Source organism: Mus caroli, chromosome 1, assembly GCF_900094665.2.
Source record: "Mus caroli chromosome 1, CAROLI_EIJ_v1.1, whole genome shotgun sequence".
Taxonomy (NCBI): domain Eukaryota; kingdom Metazoa; phylum Chordata; class Mammalia; order Rodentia; family Muridae; genus Mus; species Mus caroli.
In genome coordinates, this window is record NC_034570.1 from 53814957 (window position 1) to 53835503 (window position 20547).

Sequence of the window (20547 nt, forward strand, 5' to 3'; positions counted from 1 at the left end):
CAGGGTTGAGGGAGGCCACACTTAACATTTCCGGAGACTGAGGCAGCTTGTTACTGTGAGTTTGAGTTGAGCCTGTGAATTCACATTAATTAGTGAATTCTTTTTGGTTTTTCAAGACATGGTTTCTCTGTATAGCCCTGGCTGTCCTGGAACTCACTCTGTAGACCAGGCTGTACTCAGAAATCCCCCTGCCTCTGCCTCCCAAGTGCTGGGATCAAAGATGTGTGCCACTTCTGCCTGGCTACATTGGTGAATTCTTAAAAGACAATATCTGAAAACTCACAATGGTGAATTTTCAAGAAACTTTTTTTTTCATTTAATGTGAATTTCTTTTATAGGAAAAATTGAATCTCAGCTGTATCCATAGTCCTGTTGTTAATGAACTTATGAGAGGAATCCGATCACAAATGGATGGCTTGATTCCTGGGGTAGAACCACGTGAGATGGCAGCCATGTGTCTTGGATTGGCCCACAGGTAAGTACAGAAAAGTTAAATATATGCTTACTCGTATACATACACATATTTATATACTGCCTCCCGAGTGCTGGGATTAAAGGCGTGCACCACACTGCCCGTCGAGAAAGAACTTTACTGTGTACACGTGTTTCTGGTTCGGCCAGAAAAGGCTGTCAGGTGTCCCTTCATCCTTCCTATTCCTTTGAGGCAGACTCTCCCCCTGGTTTCCTGGGCTAGGCCAGAAATCCGCAAACCTCATTGATCCTTCTGCCTCCCAGCTGAGGTTTAGGCACACATGGAATTGCTGGCTTGTTATGTAGGTACTGGGATCAGACTTCCCCGGCTCATGATTGTATAGCAAGTACACTTACCTGCTGAGCCATCTTTATTACTCAGCGAGCCATAACATGCTAGGATTGTTGAAAGTAGTGTCCTAATTGGCAGTGGTGGAACATACCTTTAATCCCAGCACTCTGAGATCCCAGATAGTCTGGTTTACAGATGAAGTTTCAGGACAGCCAGGTAAGAAAGGGTTTTATGTATAGTGCTTAAAAATAGTACAACACTTAAAAAAAAAAAACCCAACTGCTTTCTGATAAAAATCAGAGATACTAAGTCCAGCAGCGATGGCGCACACCTTTAATTCCAGCACTTGGCAGTCAGAGGCAGGTGGATTTCTGTAGGCCAGACTAGTCTACAGAGTGAGTTCAAGGACAGCCAGGGCTACACTGAGAAACCCTGTCTCGAAAAACCTATGTATATATTCAAGATACACTGAAAATGTTCTGCAATGTAAAGATAATCCCCTGAGGTATGCAATTGTAAGGCTACAGATGTCATTAATAACATGATTTGCTAGCTCACATGAAGCCTTTTCTATAATTTTCTGTATCCAGATATTATACAAAGGCTGTGGTATTTCTTTTGAGTGTATTGAAGACCTATGTAAAAGCAACAAAACTATGAAATCAATATGACTTGCTATATCCTATTAATTACCTTTCTCACCGTAACAAATTAATTCATACAGAAATATAGGCTGTATTGGTACAGGTCTATTCATCCTCAGTATGTGGCGAATTCAAAGCTAAGTGGTTAAGAGCACAGACTGCTCTACCGAAGGTCCTGAGTTTAAATCCCAGCAACCACATGGTCGCTCACAACCATCCGTAATGAGATCAGACGCCCTCTTCTGGGATGTCTGAAGACACATACAGTGCACTTACATAAAATAAGTAAATAAATCTTTAAAAAGAAAAAAACTAGCCATACTAAGCTATATTAAAGCCCTTCTAGGTATGTAAATAGGTATGTAAATAAAACAACCTATTTAGTATAACTAGATTTACATCATCTCAAAATGGCTTTATGCAACACACTCATATCTAGCAGGTTTTTTTCCCACTTATAAAGACAATCTAGGTGAGAATAGAGATTTAACACTAAAACCCTTTTCAAGGTGAATTTAGTACGCTGTCAAGGTTTCTTTTACTGAGCTTTTGACATGGTCTTAACCCTGGTAACCAGACGCTGTGGTGGGAAAACACTGGGTTCAAAGGCCAGCCTAAGCTGTACAGTGAATCTCCATCTTGAAAGACCAAGGAGTTTTAGGAAATAACTCAGTTTATAAGGTATTTGACAATCCCCTAGATCCCAGGTAAAGATCCTGGGAGTGGCCAGTTAAATTTCCAGGGCATAGGGAGAGACAGACAGATCCTGGAGCTCAATTGCTAGCCAGCCTAACCTAGTCTGCAAATTCCAGTCCAATGATAAACCCTGCCTCAAAAAACAAGGTAGATTTCTAGCCTACACTTAGGTACCCACTCAGGTGACACACAATGAAGTTAGTTAATGTGCTTGTAAAAAATGTTGTCGCCGGGCGTGGTGGCGCACGCCTTTAATCCCAGCACTCGGGAGGCAGAGGCAGGTGGATTTCTGAGTTCGAGGCCAGCCTGGTCTACAAAGTGAGTTCCAGGACAGCCAGGGCTATACAGAGAAACCCTGTCTCGAAAAACAAAAAACAAAACAAAACAAAAAAAATGTTGTCTAATTTATTTTTCATGTCTCCAGCCTGTCTCGATACAGATTGAAATTCAGTGCTGATAAGGTGGACACAATGATTGTTCAGGCAATTTGTAAGTACATGGCCATCTGACTGTTTAGTTATATTTTTTTCCTAAATGTTGTTACTATTTCTGTCTGTTGAAAATGATGAACTAAAACTTTAATAAGTAGATAATTGGGAAAGCACAGTAGAAAAAAATATAAGCTTTGATTCTCTTGATGAGGGACTGTTAATACATACTGATTGATCTCAGAGGAATCTTTATACTGCTTGTGGACGTTGTACATCGTGGTGCGCACTAGGCTCCGCACCACGATGTACAACGTCCACAAGCAGTTCCAAATACTTGACTTTCTTTTGGGGGTGTTTCGAGACAGGTTTTCTCTGTGTAGCCCTGGCTGTCCTGGAACTCACTCTGTAGACGAGGCTGGCCTCGAAAACTCAAGACATCTGCCTGCCTCTGCTCCTAAGTGCTTAAATTAAAGGTGTGCGTCACCACTGCCTGGCTAAATTGAGAATTTTTTTTTTTTTTTTAAAGATTTATTTATTTATTATATGTATGTACACTGTAGCTGTCTTCAGACATTCCAGAAAAGGGCGCCAGATCTCGTTGCGGATGGTTGTGAGCCACCATGTGGTTGCTGGGATTTGAACTCTGGACCTTCGGAAGAGCAGTCGGGTGCTCTTACCCACTGAGCCATCTCACCAGCCCGAGAATTTTTTTTTTAAGATTTATTTATTATTATAATATCTAAGTACCCTGTAGCTGTCTTCAGATGCACCAGAAAAGCACTTCAGATCTCATTACGGATGGTTGTGAGCCACCATGTGGTTGCTGGGACTTGAACTGGAGACCTTTGGAAGAGCAGTCGGTGCTCTTAACCACTGAGCCATCTCTCCAGCCCCTAAATTAAGCAATTTTAAGAAATATCAAAGTTTATAGTATTTGCAAGTAATAAAAATTGATTTGACTAACAATTCCATTACTTAATGTGTATCAAAAGAATTAAAATCATAAGACTTAAGTTCTTTGGGTTATCATACCTGAGTTCATAACAGTATTATTTACTAGAGTTAAAAAGGATTTTGGGGCTGGAACAGCAGTTAAGAGCACTTCCAAAGGTCCTGAGTTCAATTCCCAGCAACCACATGGTGGCACACAACCATCTGTAATGGAATATGATGCCTTCTTGTGTGTCTAAAAGCAACTACAGTGTACACATAAATATAATAAATTTTTTTAAAGGAAAAATGTTAACCAAGAGTGAATAAAAAAAATGTAAATAGCTATATACACATACAGTGTGAGGCTATTTGGCATTTAAGAGAAATAACATAATGCATGCCACAGTGTGAACAGAAATCAGTGGCTTTTCCACGGATATGGCTCTTCGAAGGGAGCAGGATTTAATGCCCAAAGTGGGTCATACCTATCCAGTTCTAGGCATAGTGTGTCTGTACATTCACAGGATCTTTTTTTTTTTTTTTATTGTAAAGAAGCAAGGCGAAAACAAAAGAGAAATTGCTCATTGTTTCACTCATGAGATTCCTAGAATAGAGAGTTTACAGATTCTTGGGAGTTATAGGAGATCAATCAATAGTTGTAGGAGTATTATTATACATTATGTGGCTTTATATACACCACAGAATTCGTTGTATTAAGAGGCAACTTATGTAAGTCTCATTCCTTGTTTCATCATGTGGGTCTTGGTGATTAGACTCAAGTTATCAGGATAAAGCAAGTGACTTTACTCCCTGGGCCATTATGTTTGTCTTTGGTTTGTTTGCTTGCTTGGAAATGGAGTCTTACTATGTAGCTCTAGCTAGCCTATGAAAATCATACTAGCCTTAAACTGCAGCATCCACCTCTAGATTGCTGGTATTAAACCTTTAGTACCTGGCTCCATGGGTAAAGGGTATAAGATACTCAATTTGGAGGATATTTTGAAAAGAGATGGTTATAAATGTACTTTATACAACTAAATTTTTACTTAACTTAAAATTTTACTTAACTGCTTTAAGGCAATCTGTTGTGTATGTTAACTATCAATCTCATTAGTTCTGTTTTTATTTCATTTCACAGCCTTATTAGATGACTTGGATAAAGAACTAAACAACTACATTATGCGGTGTAGGGAATGGTATGGCTGGCATTTCCCTGAGTTAGGGAAAATTATCTCGGATAATCTGACATACTGCAAGTGTTTACAGAAAGTTGGTGAGTTGATTGTTATAGGGAAAAATTAATTTGGTATAACTCAGTAGGTTTTGTATTGAATACTTAAGATTACTGAAGCTTTTTTTTTTAATTACAAATGTAACTAATAAAATAATTTGAACATTTACTTTGTGGTTTGGTTTGATTCTGGGTTTTCAAACAGTTTCTTTGTGTAGCTTTGGCTGTACTAGAACTCACTCTATAGACCAAGCTGGCCTCAAATGCAAATTTGCCCATCTCTGCCTCCAGAATACTAGTATTAAAGGTGTGTACCACCTTTTTCATATTTTGGTTATTTTTAATAAACATGGCTTCTTTTGAGTATCTGACTTTGCAAATAACGGGTAAAGTCAGTATCCTAATGAATCCAACTGACCCAGATAGCCAAGATTATTGTTTATTACCTAATACATAAAAATGTTGCTTTTAGCTTTATGGTAGATTTGTAAGGTTACAGTTATTTGGCCATATACTGGGAATATTGAGTATGGACCTGGTCAGTATTTAATAAAGCTTGCTTCAAATCTGGCCTTTAAAAAAAAAAAAAGATTACAGCTATTCTTTGGATTAGATTCTAAAAGTTGATTACATGAGAAATCAAGTCGAATGAGGTTGATTATTGAACTGTTCTATTAAAGGCAGGTTAAACAGGCAGAGTACATGGTAGGACAGTAGCAGTGTTAATCTCAAGGTATATTATTAATTTTGGCTGTGTGGTCTAGCAAAAGTTCTAGACTGAAAGAAAGCTCCAGCTGGCGGTCCCAGCACTTCCCAGAGGAAGAAGCAGGAGGGTCTCTGAATTCACCAGCCTGGTCTATAGAGAGAGTTTCTGGACAACCAGGGCTGTACAAATAACCTTGTCTCAGAGAGGGGGGTGGGGAACAGTTTCAAAATATTGCATCTTCAAATGAGATTCTCTTTAATCCTGTTCTCGGTTGGCACCTTTCCTGAAGTGAATCTATAAGATGCTTTGTCTTAGTTTTACTTGGATGTGTTTTGAAGAAAGTTTATTTCTAAATCAAGCCTTTACATAAGGAAAGATAATACTGAGAAATGATTCTGCTTCATCTGCAAAAATTCCATAGGGGACAGGAAGAACTATGCATCTGCCTCTCTCTCTGAATTCCTGTCTGAGGAAGTAGAAGCAGAAGTGAAAGCAGCTGCAGAGATATCTATGGGAACAGAGGTTTCTGAAGAAGATATTTGCAACATTCTACATCTGTGTACGCAGGTACATTACATCCACAGAGGCTGCACTTGAGGTCTTTCTAAGTCTCATAATTTGCAGGTGGCAATGATGATTTTTTTATTTGTTCACCTGACAATATATGAAGGTGTTCAGTCACTACCTCATCTGATGCCATCTTTTTTGTGCATATTTATGTAGACATAGTGAGATAGATAAGTGAATTCTTTATGTTACACAGTTTTTTGTTTAGTGTTTGCTTTTATGAGATAGCTCTGTATCTTATTTTCATCAGGCTCCCAGACTTGCCTCTTACTCCCATACTCACATAATCTCAGTCCAGCCCTGTACTTTTAAGATCTGTCAGTGAGTTGCCTGTGTATTTCCATTTGTGAATATTGAAATCTTAAAAATTTCAAAGTGAATTAAGTATACTTTGACTTCCTTATTTTATTCCTTATTTTAGGTAATTGAAATTTCTGAATATAGAACTCAGCTGTATGAATATCTGCAAAATCGAATGATGGCCATTGCACCTAACGTTACAGTCATGGTTGGAGAATTAGTTGGAGCACGGCTTATTGCTCATGCAGGTGACAGCCTTAATGTGATTTGTAAGGACTAAAGACCATGTGTTCAATGATGATTTCTGATGCTTTGCCTGAGTTCTTTTTGAATAATGAGGGCAGCTTCAGTCACTACCTCTTCTGAGACAACGTGGTCCTTGGTCAAAAGGATAAACTTTGTTTACGTTATCATGTTTAAGTCTTAAGCTCAGTCCTCAGGATCAAAAAGAGTTCTTTGGAGCTAGAGAAAGTATCCAAGGAGCTAAAGAGATCAGCAACGCTATAGGTGGAACAACATTATGATCTAACCAGTACCCGGGAGCTCTTGTCTCTAGCTACATTTGTATCAAAAGATGGCCTAGTCGGCCATCACTGGAAAGAGAAGCCCATTGGACTTGCAAACTTTATATGCCTCAGTACAGGGGAATGCCAGGGCCAAAAAGTGGGAGTGGGTGGGTAGGGGAGGGGAGGGGGGGACTTTTGGGATAGCATTGGAAATGTAATTGAGGAAAGTACGTAATTAAAAAATATTTTAAAAAAAAGTTCATTAGACCAATTTTGAATGAATTTTTTAAATTACAGTTTTAATGGGACACAATGCAGTCTATGCTTTGCAGATCTCTTTTAAAGCTAAAAGAATTTCTTCAGCAGTATCAGACAAATAATCCATTCAGGTATCCTCTGCTATAAGTCATGATGCTGTGGGCTGTTATCATTACTTTCACCCAGTAGGTAACCTGAAAAGCGGTAGAAATGCATTGACCAGCTGGAATTTGAGTTTGTACCATTAGTGTTTTATGTATTTCCATGCAGCAAATCCAGCAGAATATCTATGTATACATCTAGATACATTTCATTCACCTGTAGAGAGTAAATAAAACAAATAACTCCGGCTCAATACTAATGATATGACCTAATGTATCTACAGCTATGGCATGCTTGATTTTCAGAATCTTGTGAGCATGCTACTGAATGTACAGATTGAGTTCTCCAGTTGATAGCTTTCCTTGCACTAGGAATAACAGGAAGAAGCATTAGGATTTTCAGGGAAATCAATATACTAGTATAGAATCCAGAGTATACCTGGAAGTATTTTGTAAACTATTTATTTATTTATTTATTTTAGGTTCTCTTTTGAATTTGGCCAAGCATGCAGCTTCTACAGTTCAGATTCTTGGAGCAGAAAAAGCACTTTTCAGGGCCCTCAAATCTAGACGAGACACACCTAAATATGGACTTATTTATCATGCTTCTCTTGTAGGCCAGTCAAGTCCCAAACACAAAGGAAAGGTGAGTTGTAGTTTTTCTACCTTTTTTTGAACTTTTCAAGATAATGTTTTTTGTATATGTCTATACTATGTGCAAGGCTGGAAGAGGAGAGCATCAAGTCCCTTGGTACTTGGGAATTGAGTGGTTGTTACCTGCCTTGTCTAAAAGGAACTATATCCAGGTTCTCAGTAAGACTAGCAAATAGTGTTAATAGCTAAGCCTTCTCTCCTACCCATGAGCTTTATTTTTTTTTTTATTTTTTTCTCCTACTGTATAGTATATAATAACTATATATAGTTATTATATATTATATATATATAATATATAGTTATTATATATATTATATATAGTATATTATATATATATATAATATACTATATATATATATATACTATATAAACTATAACAACAGTTTTCTTTTAGTTTACTATAATAAGTAAAAGGTATTTTTATTTGTTACAAGATATGGTTTTTAAAAAAACAGTCTGCTGCTACTGACATTTATATATAATAGTAAATTGTATGCATATACAATGTACTGAAGATTTTCTAAAAACCAGATTTGGAGGTCTATTTTGCATATTTCTGTGTGTTTCTTTAGATACTTATGTAATTAAGTAGGATTAAACTGGAATTTCATGAAATCCACAGCCACTAACACAAATAATGGATACTGTAAATGTTAAAGGAGCAGCTTCTCCTTTCCTCTACATCTGAGACTGGGTGTGAGGCATCATGTGCTGGGTGTCAACTGTAGCCCTAAGCTGTGTTCCTAGCCCTCAAGAAGCTTGAGTATGTATGGACTCGGGCCAGAGACAGGACAACTTGTAGAATTCAGCTCATCAGATTTGGTTCTGAGTCAAAGGTAGGAAAGAACAGAGAGAAAGACTGAATTGGACTTTTTCATTAGTAGGCATAGAATAAATGGTAATGTGATTTCTTATAATTTTCTCCTGAGTAAACAATTGAGGATTTTATGTTTTCTGAAAAGAATCAATGCTGCCTCTCATTTTATGCTTTTGTTGATGACAGATTTCTCGAATGCTGGCAGCCAAAACTGTTTTGGCTATCAGATACGACGCTTTTGGTGAAGATTCCAGTTCTGCAATGGGAGTTGAGAACAGAGCCAAATTAGAGGCCAGGTTGAGGATTTTGGAGGACAGAGGGGTAAGAACCACCTTCTTCCTATGGCAGATGCTCGCTGACTGTCTTCATGAGCTAGAAGCATTTCGTGTTACCACAGCATTTCTTATTTCTTAGATAGGAGCTGATGTGCTAATAGTATTAGTCATTGACACGTTTGTTCAAATTAGCAAAACCATTGTCACATCCTATGGCATTGCTGTGTGCAGTAGAAGATGTGTTACAGGTTTTGATGTAATTTTCATTTTTCTTTTTAGATAAGAAAAATAAGTGGAACAGGAAAGGCATTAGCAAAAGCAGAAAAGTATGAACACAGAAGGTAAAGTCATTTAAGAATGAAGACTTGGTTTTGTTAATTTAAATGTTTTGACAGGTGTTTTTTGTTTTGGGGGGCATTACTATAATTATTATTGTAACTTAAGACACAGCAGTATGGACTAATTCTTATGAAATTTGGCAAGGGGCTAGAGCGATGGATCAGCAATTAAAAGCATTTGTTCAGGTCATCTTTTAGAGGACCTAAGTTTTTGTTCCCAGGACCCATATGGTTGCTCACAACCAGACACACTTGTACATATATGTGCATACATAACATGCAGACAAAATGCTCAGGTCTTTTTTTTCTTTCTTTCTTTTTTCATTTTTTTTTTTCTTTTTCCTTTCTTTTTTTAATACAAGGAGTCTGGAGTAATGGCTCAGTAGTTCAGAGGATATACTATTCTTGCAGAGTACCTGAGTTTGATCAAATTTCAGGCATACAGGAAATCAACAAAACTTTTTAAAAATGGCAAATAAATCACATTTAGCATGTCAGTAGTTTGAGAAATATTGAGTTGTAGAATTGCTAAGTCAAGCTGACAGGCAAGATCTTTTGTGTGTCAACAGTACTTAAGGTCTTGTGAGCAATTTTCGGGAACATCTTAATTACAATCACCACCATGCTGTCTGTATACGCATTCCTTACATAATTTTTCCTTGCCATTTTGTTTTCCACATTCACAGTTTTTGTTTTTATCATAGACAAATTTTTCTTTTTTGCATGTATTTGTATGTGTTGGGGGTTGTGTTTATGTGGGCAAGCCAAAGCTCATGTGGAGATCAGGGGACAACTTGAGTTGTTTTGCCTTCCCACCTATAGTCTCTGGGATTGAAATAAGGTTGACCTTGGCATCAGATGTTTTTATTCTTGTCTGCCAACTGCTGCTGCTTCATCAACATGGGTTTAATTCAGTCATTTCACTTCCTCTGTTGTGTGCCATTTGTTTAAAAACTTAAAGAGGTATCTATAATGAAAGTTTTTCTAAAACCCCCTGACAGATTTAAAAAATAATAGTCTATCTTTATAAAGAGTATTTAGACTTTACTTGTATGTTTTAGGGAAAGTGGGAATTGTGAGTTGTGATGACTGAAATGGAGTAGTTTGTCTACTATGATAAAGAGACTATCAGGGTCCTTTAGGGAAAGGCTTGGGAAATAGAGGCAATATGGCTAGAAATTTATAGTGTTCATATTTGCCTGGCTAGCAAGTTGGAAGCCAGTCTGAGCAACAGAGGACCCTGTTTTGTATTAAAGAAAAGGCAAGATACTGCTGTATTGCTATCCTTTTATCTGGCCTTGAATTCAGGATGATTCTTCCTCAATATCTCAGCTTTTGGGGTTTAGGCATATGCTAACATCCCTATTATGTGTGGAATTCAATGAAATCATAGGGTATTTATAGACACAGCAATATTTAATGACATAATTATAAACATATAAAGTCCATTCAGTTGTCTTTTTGTGAGTAGCTTTTTATTATTAGATGGTTAATATTTGCAGCACTTTATAAAGTGAAACCACCATTCATTTACAACTTTGGTGGGCAGAATATTTTAGATTCCTGCAACTAAACACACCAGCCTTGAGATTTAGTTGACTTTATAGGGGATCTGTAAGTTCTTTGTCACTTACAGCTTGTGGTGAAGATGTGTCTAAATGGGATTATGTGAATAAGCATTGACTTAGTGCAGCTTTACTTTGAGTTACTTGGACAGTGGTTTCACTTGATCATTTCCCCCTCTAATGATGCTGCTTTTCATGGAATAGTAGAGCCTAGAGTCATTTCTTGACTGTGCCTGACCTAAAGTCCCCTAAAGCTGCTTGAACTAAACAGCATTATGTACTCTTGCATTATACAACAGTATTGCTTTTCTCTTGAACTATTTCAGTTACAGGTATTTGTAAAGATTTTCCACAATTTATTTGGTTTTTTCAGTGAAGTGAAGACTTACGATCCCTCTGGTGACTCCACACTTCCAACTTGTTCTAAAAAACGCAAAATAGAAGAGGTAGATAAAGAGGATGAAATTACTGAAAAGAAAGCAAAAAAAGCCAAGATTAAAATTAAAGGTTAGTTTGAATTTTCAAAAAGAAAACAAACAAAGAACATTGCATTTTTATTTAATTTTGTTGGGGATGGATGGGGTAGTGTGGCACAGCACACTTGTGGAGGACACATCGTGTGACTGGGTCCAGGAGTTGAACAGACTCAGGTCCACAAGCCTCACCACAAATGCCTTTACCTGATGCCCTATTTTCCATTTAATCCTTTGAATAATAATACACTCAATTATCTTTTTTTTTTTTTTTTTTTTAACCATAGCTTTCTTAGGTATTGCATTCATTGAAAACGGATGTTTTAATATGTCATTATGTTCTTTGGGTAGTTAAGAGAATATTAAGTTAGATTTTATAAAGTAATGTGTCATTAAGTGTGCAGAATTCAGTATATTACTAAATATACAAAAGTTTTAGTATGGATGCTGAACTATTGTGGAACTGGGTAGCTTTAGGATAAAGCAGTGATTTTCTTCATTCTCTGGTTCATAGAATAAATTGTTCATTATCAGAATAGTATTTCAAGACAGCTTCTAGAAAGCTATCTATACTTGATTAACAATGTCAATTGTATAGTAGCCCTTTGGCTCTCTCATACACCTGCAAGTCATCTACCCAAATACATGCTTCACAATATTCTTGCATACTCTTGATACCACTTTCCTTCATCTTTGACCTTTGTGTTGGAATTTCCATGTATAATGCCTTCTTAAATATCTCCCTAACTTCTGCTTCATTTTTATCCTTAGTATTATCTTTTATTGTCTGGTATATTATTTATTTCATGTCTCTCCTATCTCACTGAATAGTCATAAAGATAACAGCTCTTTGGGTGTGCTGTGGTTTTGCATGTGTTTCTAGATACTAGAGATAGACACTAGAATGAACATCAGCGCCTGATGTTTAAGACAGTGTATCTCACTGAACTTAGTGCTCTAGGATTGTCTAGGTTAGTTTACCATCAAGGTACAGGAAGACCTCTGTCTCCTCCCCCAATGTTGGAATGCAGGCTTCCAGCACTATATCTGATTTCTTCCTTGTGCTGGAGAGCTGAGGTTAGGTCCTTATGCTTGTATATAGTAAGCCCTTTACCAATTGAGCCATTTCTCTGCTTTCAGGATAAAACTTTAAATCTAATCAAACATTCTTAAATAGGTAAAGATATAGAAATTTTCACTTCTTGACCTTCCAAAACCATCAGGCTACGTAATTGATTTCACCTTTGTTTTAATGCTGACTTATAATAAAAGCTAATTGTGAAAAACTTATTTCAGCTTTGTTTAGATTATTTTAAGGTTAATAGTATTAGACAAGGATAAAAGAGTTGACTATAATGACAGAAAGAAGGAGGTCTAATACAATCATAATTCTTACACCAGCTGAAGTAGAGGAGGAGATGGAGGAGGAGGCGGAGGAAGAACAGGTAGTAGAAGAGGAGCCGACTGTAAAGAAGAAAAAGAAGAAGGATAAAAAGAAACACATAAAGGAAGAGCCACTTTCCGAGGAGGAGCCATGTACCAGCACAGCAGTTCCTGTATGTGATTTTGGTGTTGTTTTACATTTTGAGTTTATTTCAGGGCATTTAAAACAAACCTTAAGCATAGATGTTTATAATAGGTACTGTATTGTTAGTCAGAAATGACCAGGTGTTTGATAGGGAAAACATAGAAAAACAAAAGTGCTTAATGATATTTTTATTATAGAGTCCAGTTCTCAATTTTAGTTGTTTGTTTGTTTTTTTAAATTCATTTATTTATGTATTATTTTAAACGTAGGAGTGTTCTGTCTGCATGTACACCTACATGCTGGGAGAGGGCCTCAGGTCCTTGTGAGCCACATTGTGGTTGCTGGGAATTGAACTCAGGACCTCTAGAAGAGCAGCTCTTAACTGCTGAGCTATCTCACAAGCCCTCAAATTTAGTTTCTTACCATGAAAAGAGTTTACTGTGCTAAGAATTGAACCTAACTAAAAGCTTTATGTATGCAAGGTAAGTACTGTCACCATGCCCCCAACTCATGGTTTACTGAAGCTTGCTTTGTTGACATAACAGTTTTAGACTTTTTAGTACAAAATTTATGTTCTAAGAGTAAATTTTGCAATTTATAAGGAAAAGTTGATTATAAAATGTCCACTATTGCAAACAGCTTTCTTGTTGATTATTTTCAGAGTCCAGAGAAAAAGAAGAAAAAGAAAAAGAAGAAAGATGCTGAAGACTAATGTAAAGGAACCATAGTCCTGTCACCCGAACACATCATGCTTAAGATTCAGTTGGGAGCAGAGCATATCATATGCTCTAAAATAATCAAGGGAGGTTGAATATCTATAGCTTTTCAAGCCTTTTTGTGTCTTGACATCAACTGTTAACCTTAGAGTCTTTGATACACAAATAAAATATTTTCTTTGTATTATAAGGCAGTTTTGTGATCTCTTTATATTTTAGGCAGAGAATCTTTAGCCCTTTCTATGTTGAACTTAACATTAGACTAGGTACTGTTATTGTTGAAAAGTGAGTTGCCAGGGATTGGAAATTCCAAAGTTTTAAATAGCTTTTTGGAAGGTGGTGATTAGACAGACCAATTTAAGATCTTATGTTCCCCTTGCCTTCTCAAGTTTTAAAACTGAGAACATTCTGCTATCTGCTTCAGAAAGGAAGAAGGTAATTGTGATTTTTATCATTCACTACTTTTGATGTGTGGTTTTTGAGACAAGGTCTTATTGCGTAGACTCATGTGTAGCCAAGAATGACATTGAACTTCTGATGCTCCTATCTTCCTCCAAAGAGACAGGATTACAGACTTGTGTCAGTTGGTGTTTGTGCTGGGGGTGGAACCCATAGCCTCACTTCTGAACTATAGCTTTAGTTCCCTGCCTGGGCCATGCGTGTCTATGTGTCTCTTGTTTTTCTTGCATGTGTATATGTGTACTGTTTACATGCCTTTTTCTATGGAGTTCAAAAGAATCCATTGTTTAACCTGGATGGTTGTGAGTCAGTATGTCACCCAAGGTCCATTGTAAGAAAATCAGCCCCTATATTTTTTACACCAAAAAGATTGAAAGTAATACAAGGTAATTCATAACTTACACAAAATACCTAATTGAAACATTTCTTGGCTACTTTGGCTCGTGGTTTAAGAGCATTTGGTCAGAATTGTTGGTCATTGTTTTGGGTTGCTTTCTTTTCCTCTCACAGGATCTCATTATGTAGCTCTGGCTATCCTGGAACTCCTGTGCCTCCAAGTATTGGTCTTAAAGGCATGTGCACCCACCACCCCGCCTGTTTGCAACTTGTTTAAGGCTCGTAATCCTAACTGCCTAGCACACTAAACGAAAGACATGGTGTGCTGTTGTGATTAATTTTGTGTCTAACTTTAAGTACTGTATTTGGATTTATTTATTTGATTGGACTTAACTGAGTTGCATAAATTTTATTTTCATATTAAGTCTCAACTATGGTATATCAGACTATCTGCCCATCAAATCTCTTAGAATTGGCTATTGGTTGAGAATATTGAGTGGTATGAACAAAGAAGACATAGTGCTACTAGCAATAGAAAATTAACCATTTGCCGGGCAACCATTCGCTGGTGGTGCACGTGGTGGTGCACGCCTTTAATCCCAGCACACTTGGGAGGCATAGGTGGGCGGATTTTTGAGTTCAGGCCAGCCTGGTCTACAGAGGGAGTTCCAGGACAGCCAGGGCTACATAGAGAAACCCTGTCTCAAAAAACCAAAAAAGAAAGAAAGAATAAAGAAAATTAACCATTCACCACTTTGATCCTAATGCAAATGTTTTTTAGAATCTGTATCTGCCCCCATACTGTCTGGATCCTGAATTTCACAAAATCCAGAGGAGCTCTATTCCCCTCTAAGCAACTTGGAGCCCTCTGCCCCATGGTTCTTTATGAAAGTTACCTTTAGTCCACCTGATTCTCTCTAAGGTGAGTTTAGCATTGGGAGTAATGAATTACAGCATGTACAAGGCCATTTATTTACAAGCCTACGTATTCCACGTAGAATAACATGGGTTAGGGTAGTTAGTGTTGCATGAATGTCCACACTAGGGTTGTAGCAAACTATGTTAACTTACCCTCCAGAACAGAAATGTTTTCAGAAATCAACTTTAAGAACCTAGGTGAGTTTTGTTTTGTTTTCTTCATTTAAAGAAAAAGATTTGTGTATCAATTTCCTGACTTAGTGCATATGTAGAAGCTACATATGTAGAAGGACAGCTTCCATTGTGTGGATTTGTGAACTTTACCAACAAAAGTCAACATTTTATTGACCTTGGTTGTTTTCAGATGGGTTCACACTAGCTGTAGCATCACTGGCATTTATCTGTTACACTTTTCATGTCTCTTTGTCTCCCAAATGTCAGCTACCCTGCCCTCAGCTATGGGCCAGTTTTATTTCTTGCTTTGGGTGTTTTGTTTGCCGTATATCTGTACAAAGTACCTGCAATGTACTCAGGAGACCACAAAAAGGTATCTAATGAGCTGGAACTAGAATTACAAACTGCATGTGGCTCCTGGGAATTGATCCCAGATCCTCTAGATGAGCTACCAGTGCTTTCCAGAGCTTGGGCAATCTCTAGTCTGTTTCTGCACTTTTAAAATACAATTCTGTATTGTTTTCAGTAGTTTATTTTAAACTATTTTGTAGAACAAATGTCAGATGGAAATTGAGTTTTCGTGCTTGAGTTGATTGTCAAGCAAAATTATCAGTATATTAGCATAGTAATCAAAACCAGTAGTTTGAAACATTTGGAACCCTTCTTAGTGTGCTAGGGATGGAACCAAAGGGTCTTACTCATGTTAAACATTTTCTACCATTGATAAATATCCCAGGCTTTGGGGTTGTTTTTATAAAAGGCATGATCCCAGAAGTGAAGTTTGCATTATGAGTTCACTGGTGGAAGTGAGCATACAAACTGGGCATAGTTAACATACAAACAACTCTTAGTTCTCTAGGTCACCAGGCTAGAACTAATTTAGTGGTCTGCGTTTTGGTAGAATGAGTGCCACTACATGATTTCAGCTGTAGTGTTGCATGGTAGGTAATTGAAGAGCGTTTCAGGGTTGGACACCAAATGACCACTTTGGGCAATCTCAAAATTCAATTTTCATAAAAAATTGTATAATTTTTTGTTTTGTTAAGGAAAAAATCTATGTGTGATTTGTAAGCAAGTAACTTAGTGTTTTCTGAATTTGTAAGAACATTCAGAACTACACAGCATTTGCAATGTTTATGGGTATTCATTTATTCATAGACATAGTGCAAATATCTGAGCAGTTGTCAGTCTCACTTTGATTGACTTTAAACTTAATGATGGGTGTCAAATGTTGGTACAAAAGCCTCTGTTGCTGTTTTTATTTTTTCCAACCATAATATATTTTTTTAGAGGTTTGGTTTTTTTTGTGGGGATTTTGCTTGTTTTTGTTTTGGTTGTTTGCAGATTGTTAGCATATATCACCATTCTTGATCTTACTGAGATGTGTATTGCTAACTCCTATTGATTTGTTAATAATTTTCCTATAGTTATTGGTTGCTTTTCTTTTTTTTTTTTTTTTTTTTTAAATATATTTATTTATTTATTATATGTAAGTACACTGTAGCTGTCTTCAGACACACCAGAAGAGGGAGTCAGATCTTGTTACGGATGGTTGTGAGCCACCATGTGGTTGCTGGGATTTGAACTAAGGACCTTTGGAAGAGCAGTCGGGTGCTCTTACCTGCTGAGCCATCTCACCAGCCCCCTATTGGTTGCTTTTCTTCATGAGCTTGTGTTTTGAGTATTTTCTAGAGCTCCATGTGATACTATCCTCCTGTAATGCCAGCACGTGAGGAAACAGGCAGGATCATCACAAGTTTGAGGCCTTTCTGGTCGTCAGTGAGATTTAGGCAATCCAGGGCTACGTGGTTAGAATCTGCTCAAATAATGGAGAAATGGTTTATGGGTAAATATAGCCTTACTATTGTGGTAGAGTGTAAAAATAGTGCCGGAGGCCAGGTATAATAGCACATACCTTTAAAATTAGGAAGCAGAGGCAGGTAAATCTCTTGTCTGGCCAGCCATAATGAGACTTTCAAAGTGGGTGGGGTGCAGTTCGGGTTAGGAGTCTTAAAAGTGGTAGTGTTGTTTTGCCTAGCAAGGGTAAGACCCCACCTCAAATTTTTGTCTATCAGTATGGCTCCAAAACATTTCAATAATTTATACCCATAATGGTTTCGTAAAAAGGCTCCTTTGGAACTGTCAATCACCTTAAGATTGTTTTCCATTTCTTACTGTATACATGTTACGGAACATGTTCTCCACATAAAAGAGTAAGTTTGCCCAGTGTGGTGCAAGCCAGTATCCCTAGCACTTGGGAGGTGACAGCAGGAAGAGATGTCACCTCGTGCTCAGCCACATTACCTCTTTGGTGTCTTAGCACCTGCTTGCCACTGCTCTGCAGATGAGGCTGGGGGTAGCTCATCACCAAAGCTGGAATTTTCTGTTCCCTGTGTTAGCCAAGCCAAAAGGCTTCTCGAGCTCAGCTCTTTAACCATTTCCTTAAGTCCTCAGAAAATAACATCCTGAGAGTATCTCTCAAAGGTAACCAAAGGCAAACATGAGCATAAGCACAGCCTGGATTTTCAGCTGTTAAGATGTCAAGACAGTTGAGCACTTTGGCTATGATGGAGTTGATTTGTGTCAGTGTTACTGGAAGGGAATGGTAGGTCTTTAATGCTAGGAGTTAACTGCCTGGCACAGCTGTCACTGCAAGTGAAGATTTGAGTTTCATATTTACTATTTCTTTAGAGAATTTTACATGCTTTCAGGCTGTTTTCCAGCATGGTACCAGCATTCAGAGCTAGATGTTCTACATACACTAAAAATTGTTTGAGGTTCCCTTTTGGGAGCCCTCTATGTTTTATCCTACTTCTCCTTAAGTTCACATTCACTGATTTAAAACAGGGAGTTGGAGGCTGGGAAATGCTTGCAAGCATGAAGACTCCCACAACAATCTATGTTCTCACGACTTTTACTGTAAAGCTTATTGTAATCCTATTACTGGGGATGCCAAAACTGGTTGCTCAACTAATCTAGCCTACTTAGGGAGTGCCAGACCACTGAGAGACCCCTCTCTACAAGGAAAGGTAGGCAGTGCCTGGAAACAACATTCAAGGTTGCTCCATGGATACACATATACCTTCACAAATATGGATACACACACACACTCCAAAAACAAAGTACCTTGGTCTGGTAGACTAGATTTATAATCTGTCACCTGGGAAAGCTAGGGGTAAACTGAGTTTGGAGCCAGCCTAGGCTGTTGTAGCCCAGTAAGACCATGTCTTCTAAGGTGTTTGAGTGGAAGGCATAAGAATACTGTTTTGAGTAATCATGCTAGGAGTCAAAAAAGTTTCATCCAGGTTGCTTAAAGAAAACCCAACTTTAGCTTTTGTTATTTTTTCAGACAGGACTTATCTATAGCCCTAGCTGTCTTCAAACTTGTTCTGTAGACCAGGTTGGCCTGCCTCTGCCTCCCAAGAGATTAAAGGTGTGCACTATCATGCCGAGTTTTTAAATTTGTAAGATTTAAAATGTTTTAAATGTATGTATGTTTGCCTGTATGTATATGCACCATGTGCATACCTGTTACCTGAGGTCAGAAAGGGGTAATTAATTGGTCCCTGAAATTCCTTGGTGTTAGCCATGAATGTGAGCCACCATATGGATGCTAGGAACTGAACCCAGGTCTCTGCAAGGTCAAGAGGTGCTTAACTGCTGCATCATCTCTTCAGCTCCTAATTTGGTTAGAAGTACATTGCAATAGATAAATAAAAAGCTATTTGGTGGTGGTGCACCAAATATTTAATCCCAGCACTCTGGAGGGAGAGGCAGTCACATCTGAGTTTGAGGCCATCCTGCTCTACAGAACAAGTTCCAGGACAGTCAGGGCTTTAAAGAAAAACTTTTATCTCCAGAAAATGAAACTAGATTTTTCTTTTTCTATCTGGAGAGATGGTTCCACAGTTATGAATGCCTTTGGCTCCTCCAGAGGAATAGTTTGGTCTGGCAGCCTGGAATTATAGCTCTGAGAGATTTGACTTTTTTGGCCTCCACAGGTACCCAACATGTAAGCATGTATTTGCATATATACATACCTATAAACTTTTTTGTTTGTTTTTCTGAGACAGGGTTTCTCTGTGTAGCCTTGGCTGTCCTGGAACTCACTCTGTAGACCAGGCTGTCCTCGAACTCAGAAATCTGCCTGCCTCTTCCTCCTAAATGCTGGGATTAAACCTATAAACTCTTTAATTGTTGTGTTTTGAGGCTGAGTCTCACTGTATATCTCTCACTGGGCTAGAACTCAGAGTTTCAACTGCCATTCGTTCCCCCCACCCCTTTTTTTTTTTTTTTTTTTTTTTTTTTTTTTTGCTTTAATGTGTGTATCTTGCTTGCATGCATGTCTGCACCACATGCATGCCTGGTGCCTTTAGAGGTCAGAAGAGGGCATTGGTTTCTCTGGAACTGGAGTCAGATGGTTGTGAGCTGCAATGTGGATGCTGAGAATTGAGGCTGGATCCTCTGCAAGAGCAACAAGTGCTCTTCATTGCTGAGCCATCTTTCCAGCCTGCTAAATGCTGGGGTTTTAAGGATGCATGCTACAACTAACATTATTCCTAACGAGAAGTTGTGAGTTGATGGTTTCTACATCATAGACTGTCAATGGTCCTATGAATGGTAGACCAGTGCCCCGTCCCGCCCCACCCTGTGATGCATCTCCTACCCTTTTTAATTTTTATACAATACTTGGAATTATACACCTGTCTTGAGTTTATAACTGTACTTTCTAAACAACATATACACACTGTGCTCATTCGTTGAAGTTTTATCTTTGACTAAGCTGTAGCTATGTATGTCTCCAAAAGAACTGAATATTTGCAAACAGCCCACGAACCTTAAAATAGATATTACCTGTCAGCCCTTTGGAAAGACTCTGACTTCAGGCTTAGTTTAAAATGGATTTGAAAGAGTCAAATACAGTGTATAAGCCTTGATTTATCTTAGTTCCATGAGAAAAGAGATCAGAGATATTGAATACAGGATAATAGTAAATGGTTTGGAAGAATTGTGTCACTTTTTAGATGTAATAATGGCACTATAGTTAAGTAGAAGAATAACCTTAGTTTTTAAGGGTAGGAAGAAGTAGCCAGGCGTGGTAGCACACGCCTTTAATCCCAGCACTCGGGAGGCAGAAGCAGGCGGATTTCTGAGTTCG

At 37.9% G+C, this 20547-nt stretch overlaps 1 protein-coding gene and 2 non-coding genes across 4 annotated transcripts in view; all 3 read left to right on the forward strand.

Moving 5' to 3' along the window:
• The window catches only part of Nop58 (NOP58 ribonucleoprotein), a 28596-nt gene extending 13662 nt beyond the window's left edge, over positions 1-14934 (forward strand). The window contains exons 5-15 of one of the 2 annotated variants that reach the window (XM_021163287.1): positions 339-475; positions 2528-2592; positions 4606-4740; positions 5826-5971; positions 6393-6519; positions 7619-7782; positions 8794-8928; positions 9162-9223; positions 11159-11292; positions 12660-12814; positions 13448-13692. In XM_021163287.1, coding sequence (XP_021018946.1) covers positions 339-475; positions 2528-2592; positions 4606-4740; positions 5826-5971; positions 6393-6519; positions 7619-7782; positions 8794-8928; positions 9162-9223; positions 11159-11292; positions 12660-12814; positions 13448-13498 — 1311 coding nt within the window. In that variant the 3' untranslated portion in view covers positions 13499-13692. Of the gene's footprint in view, positions 1-338; positions 476-2527; positions 2593-4605; positions 4741-5825; positions 5972-6392; positions 6520-7618; positions 7783-8793; positions 8929-9161; positions 9224-11158; positions 11293-12659; positions 12815-13447 lie in introns of both variants that reach the window. The other variant, XM_029478402.1, reaches the window with a different exon arrangement.
• Positions 6027-6106, forward strand: LOC115032536. Its single transcript, XR_003838191.1, has one exon. It is a non-coding gene; the product is annotated as a small nucleolar RNA SNORD11B (small nucleolar RNA).
• On the forward strand, positions 6559-6642 carry LOC115032534. The gene has a single exon (XR_003838190.1). It is a non-coding gene; the product is annotated as a small nucleolar RNA SNORD11 (small nucleolar RNA).
• Positions 14935-20547: the final 5613 nt, after the last annotated feature.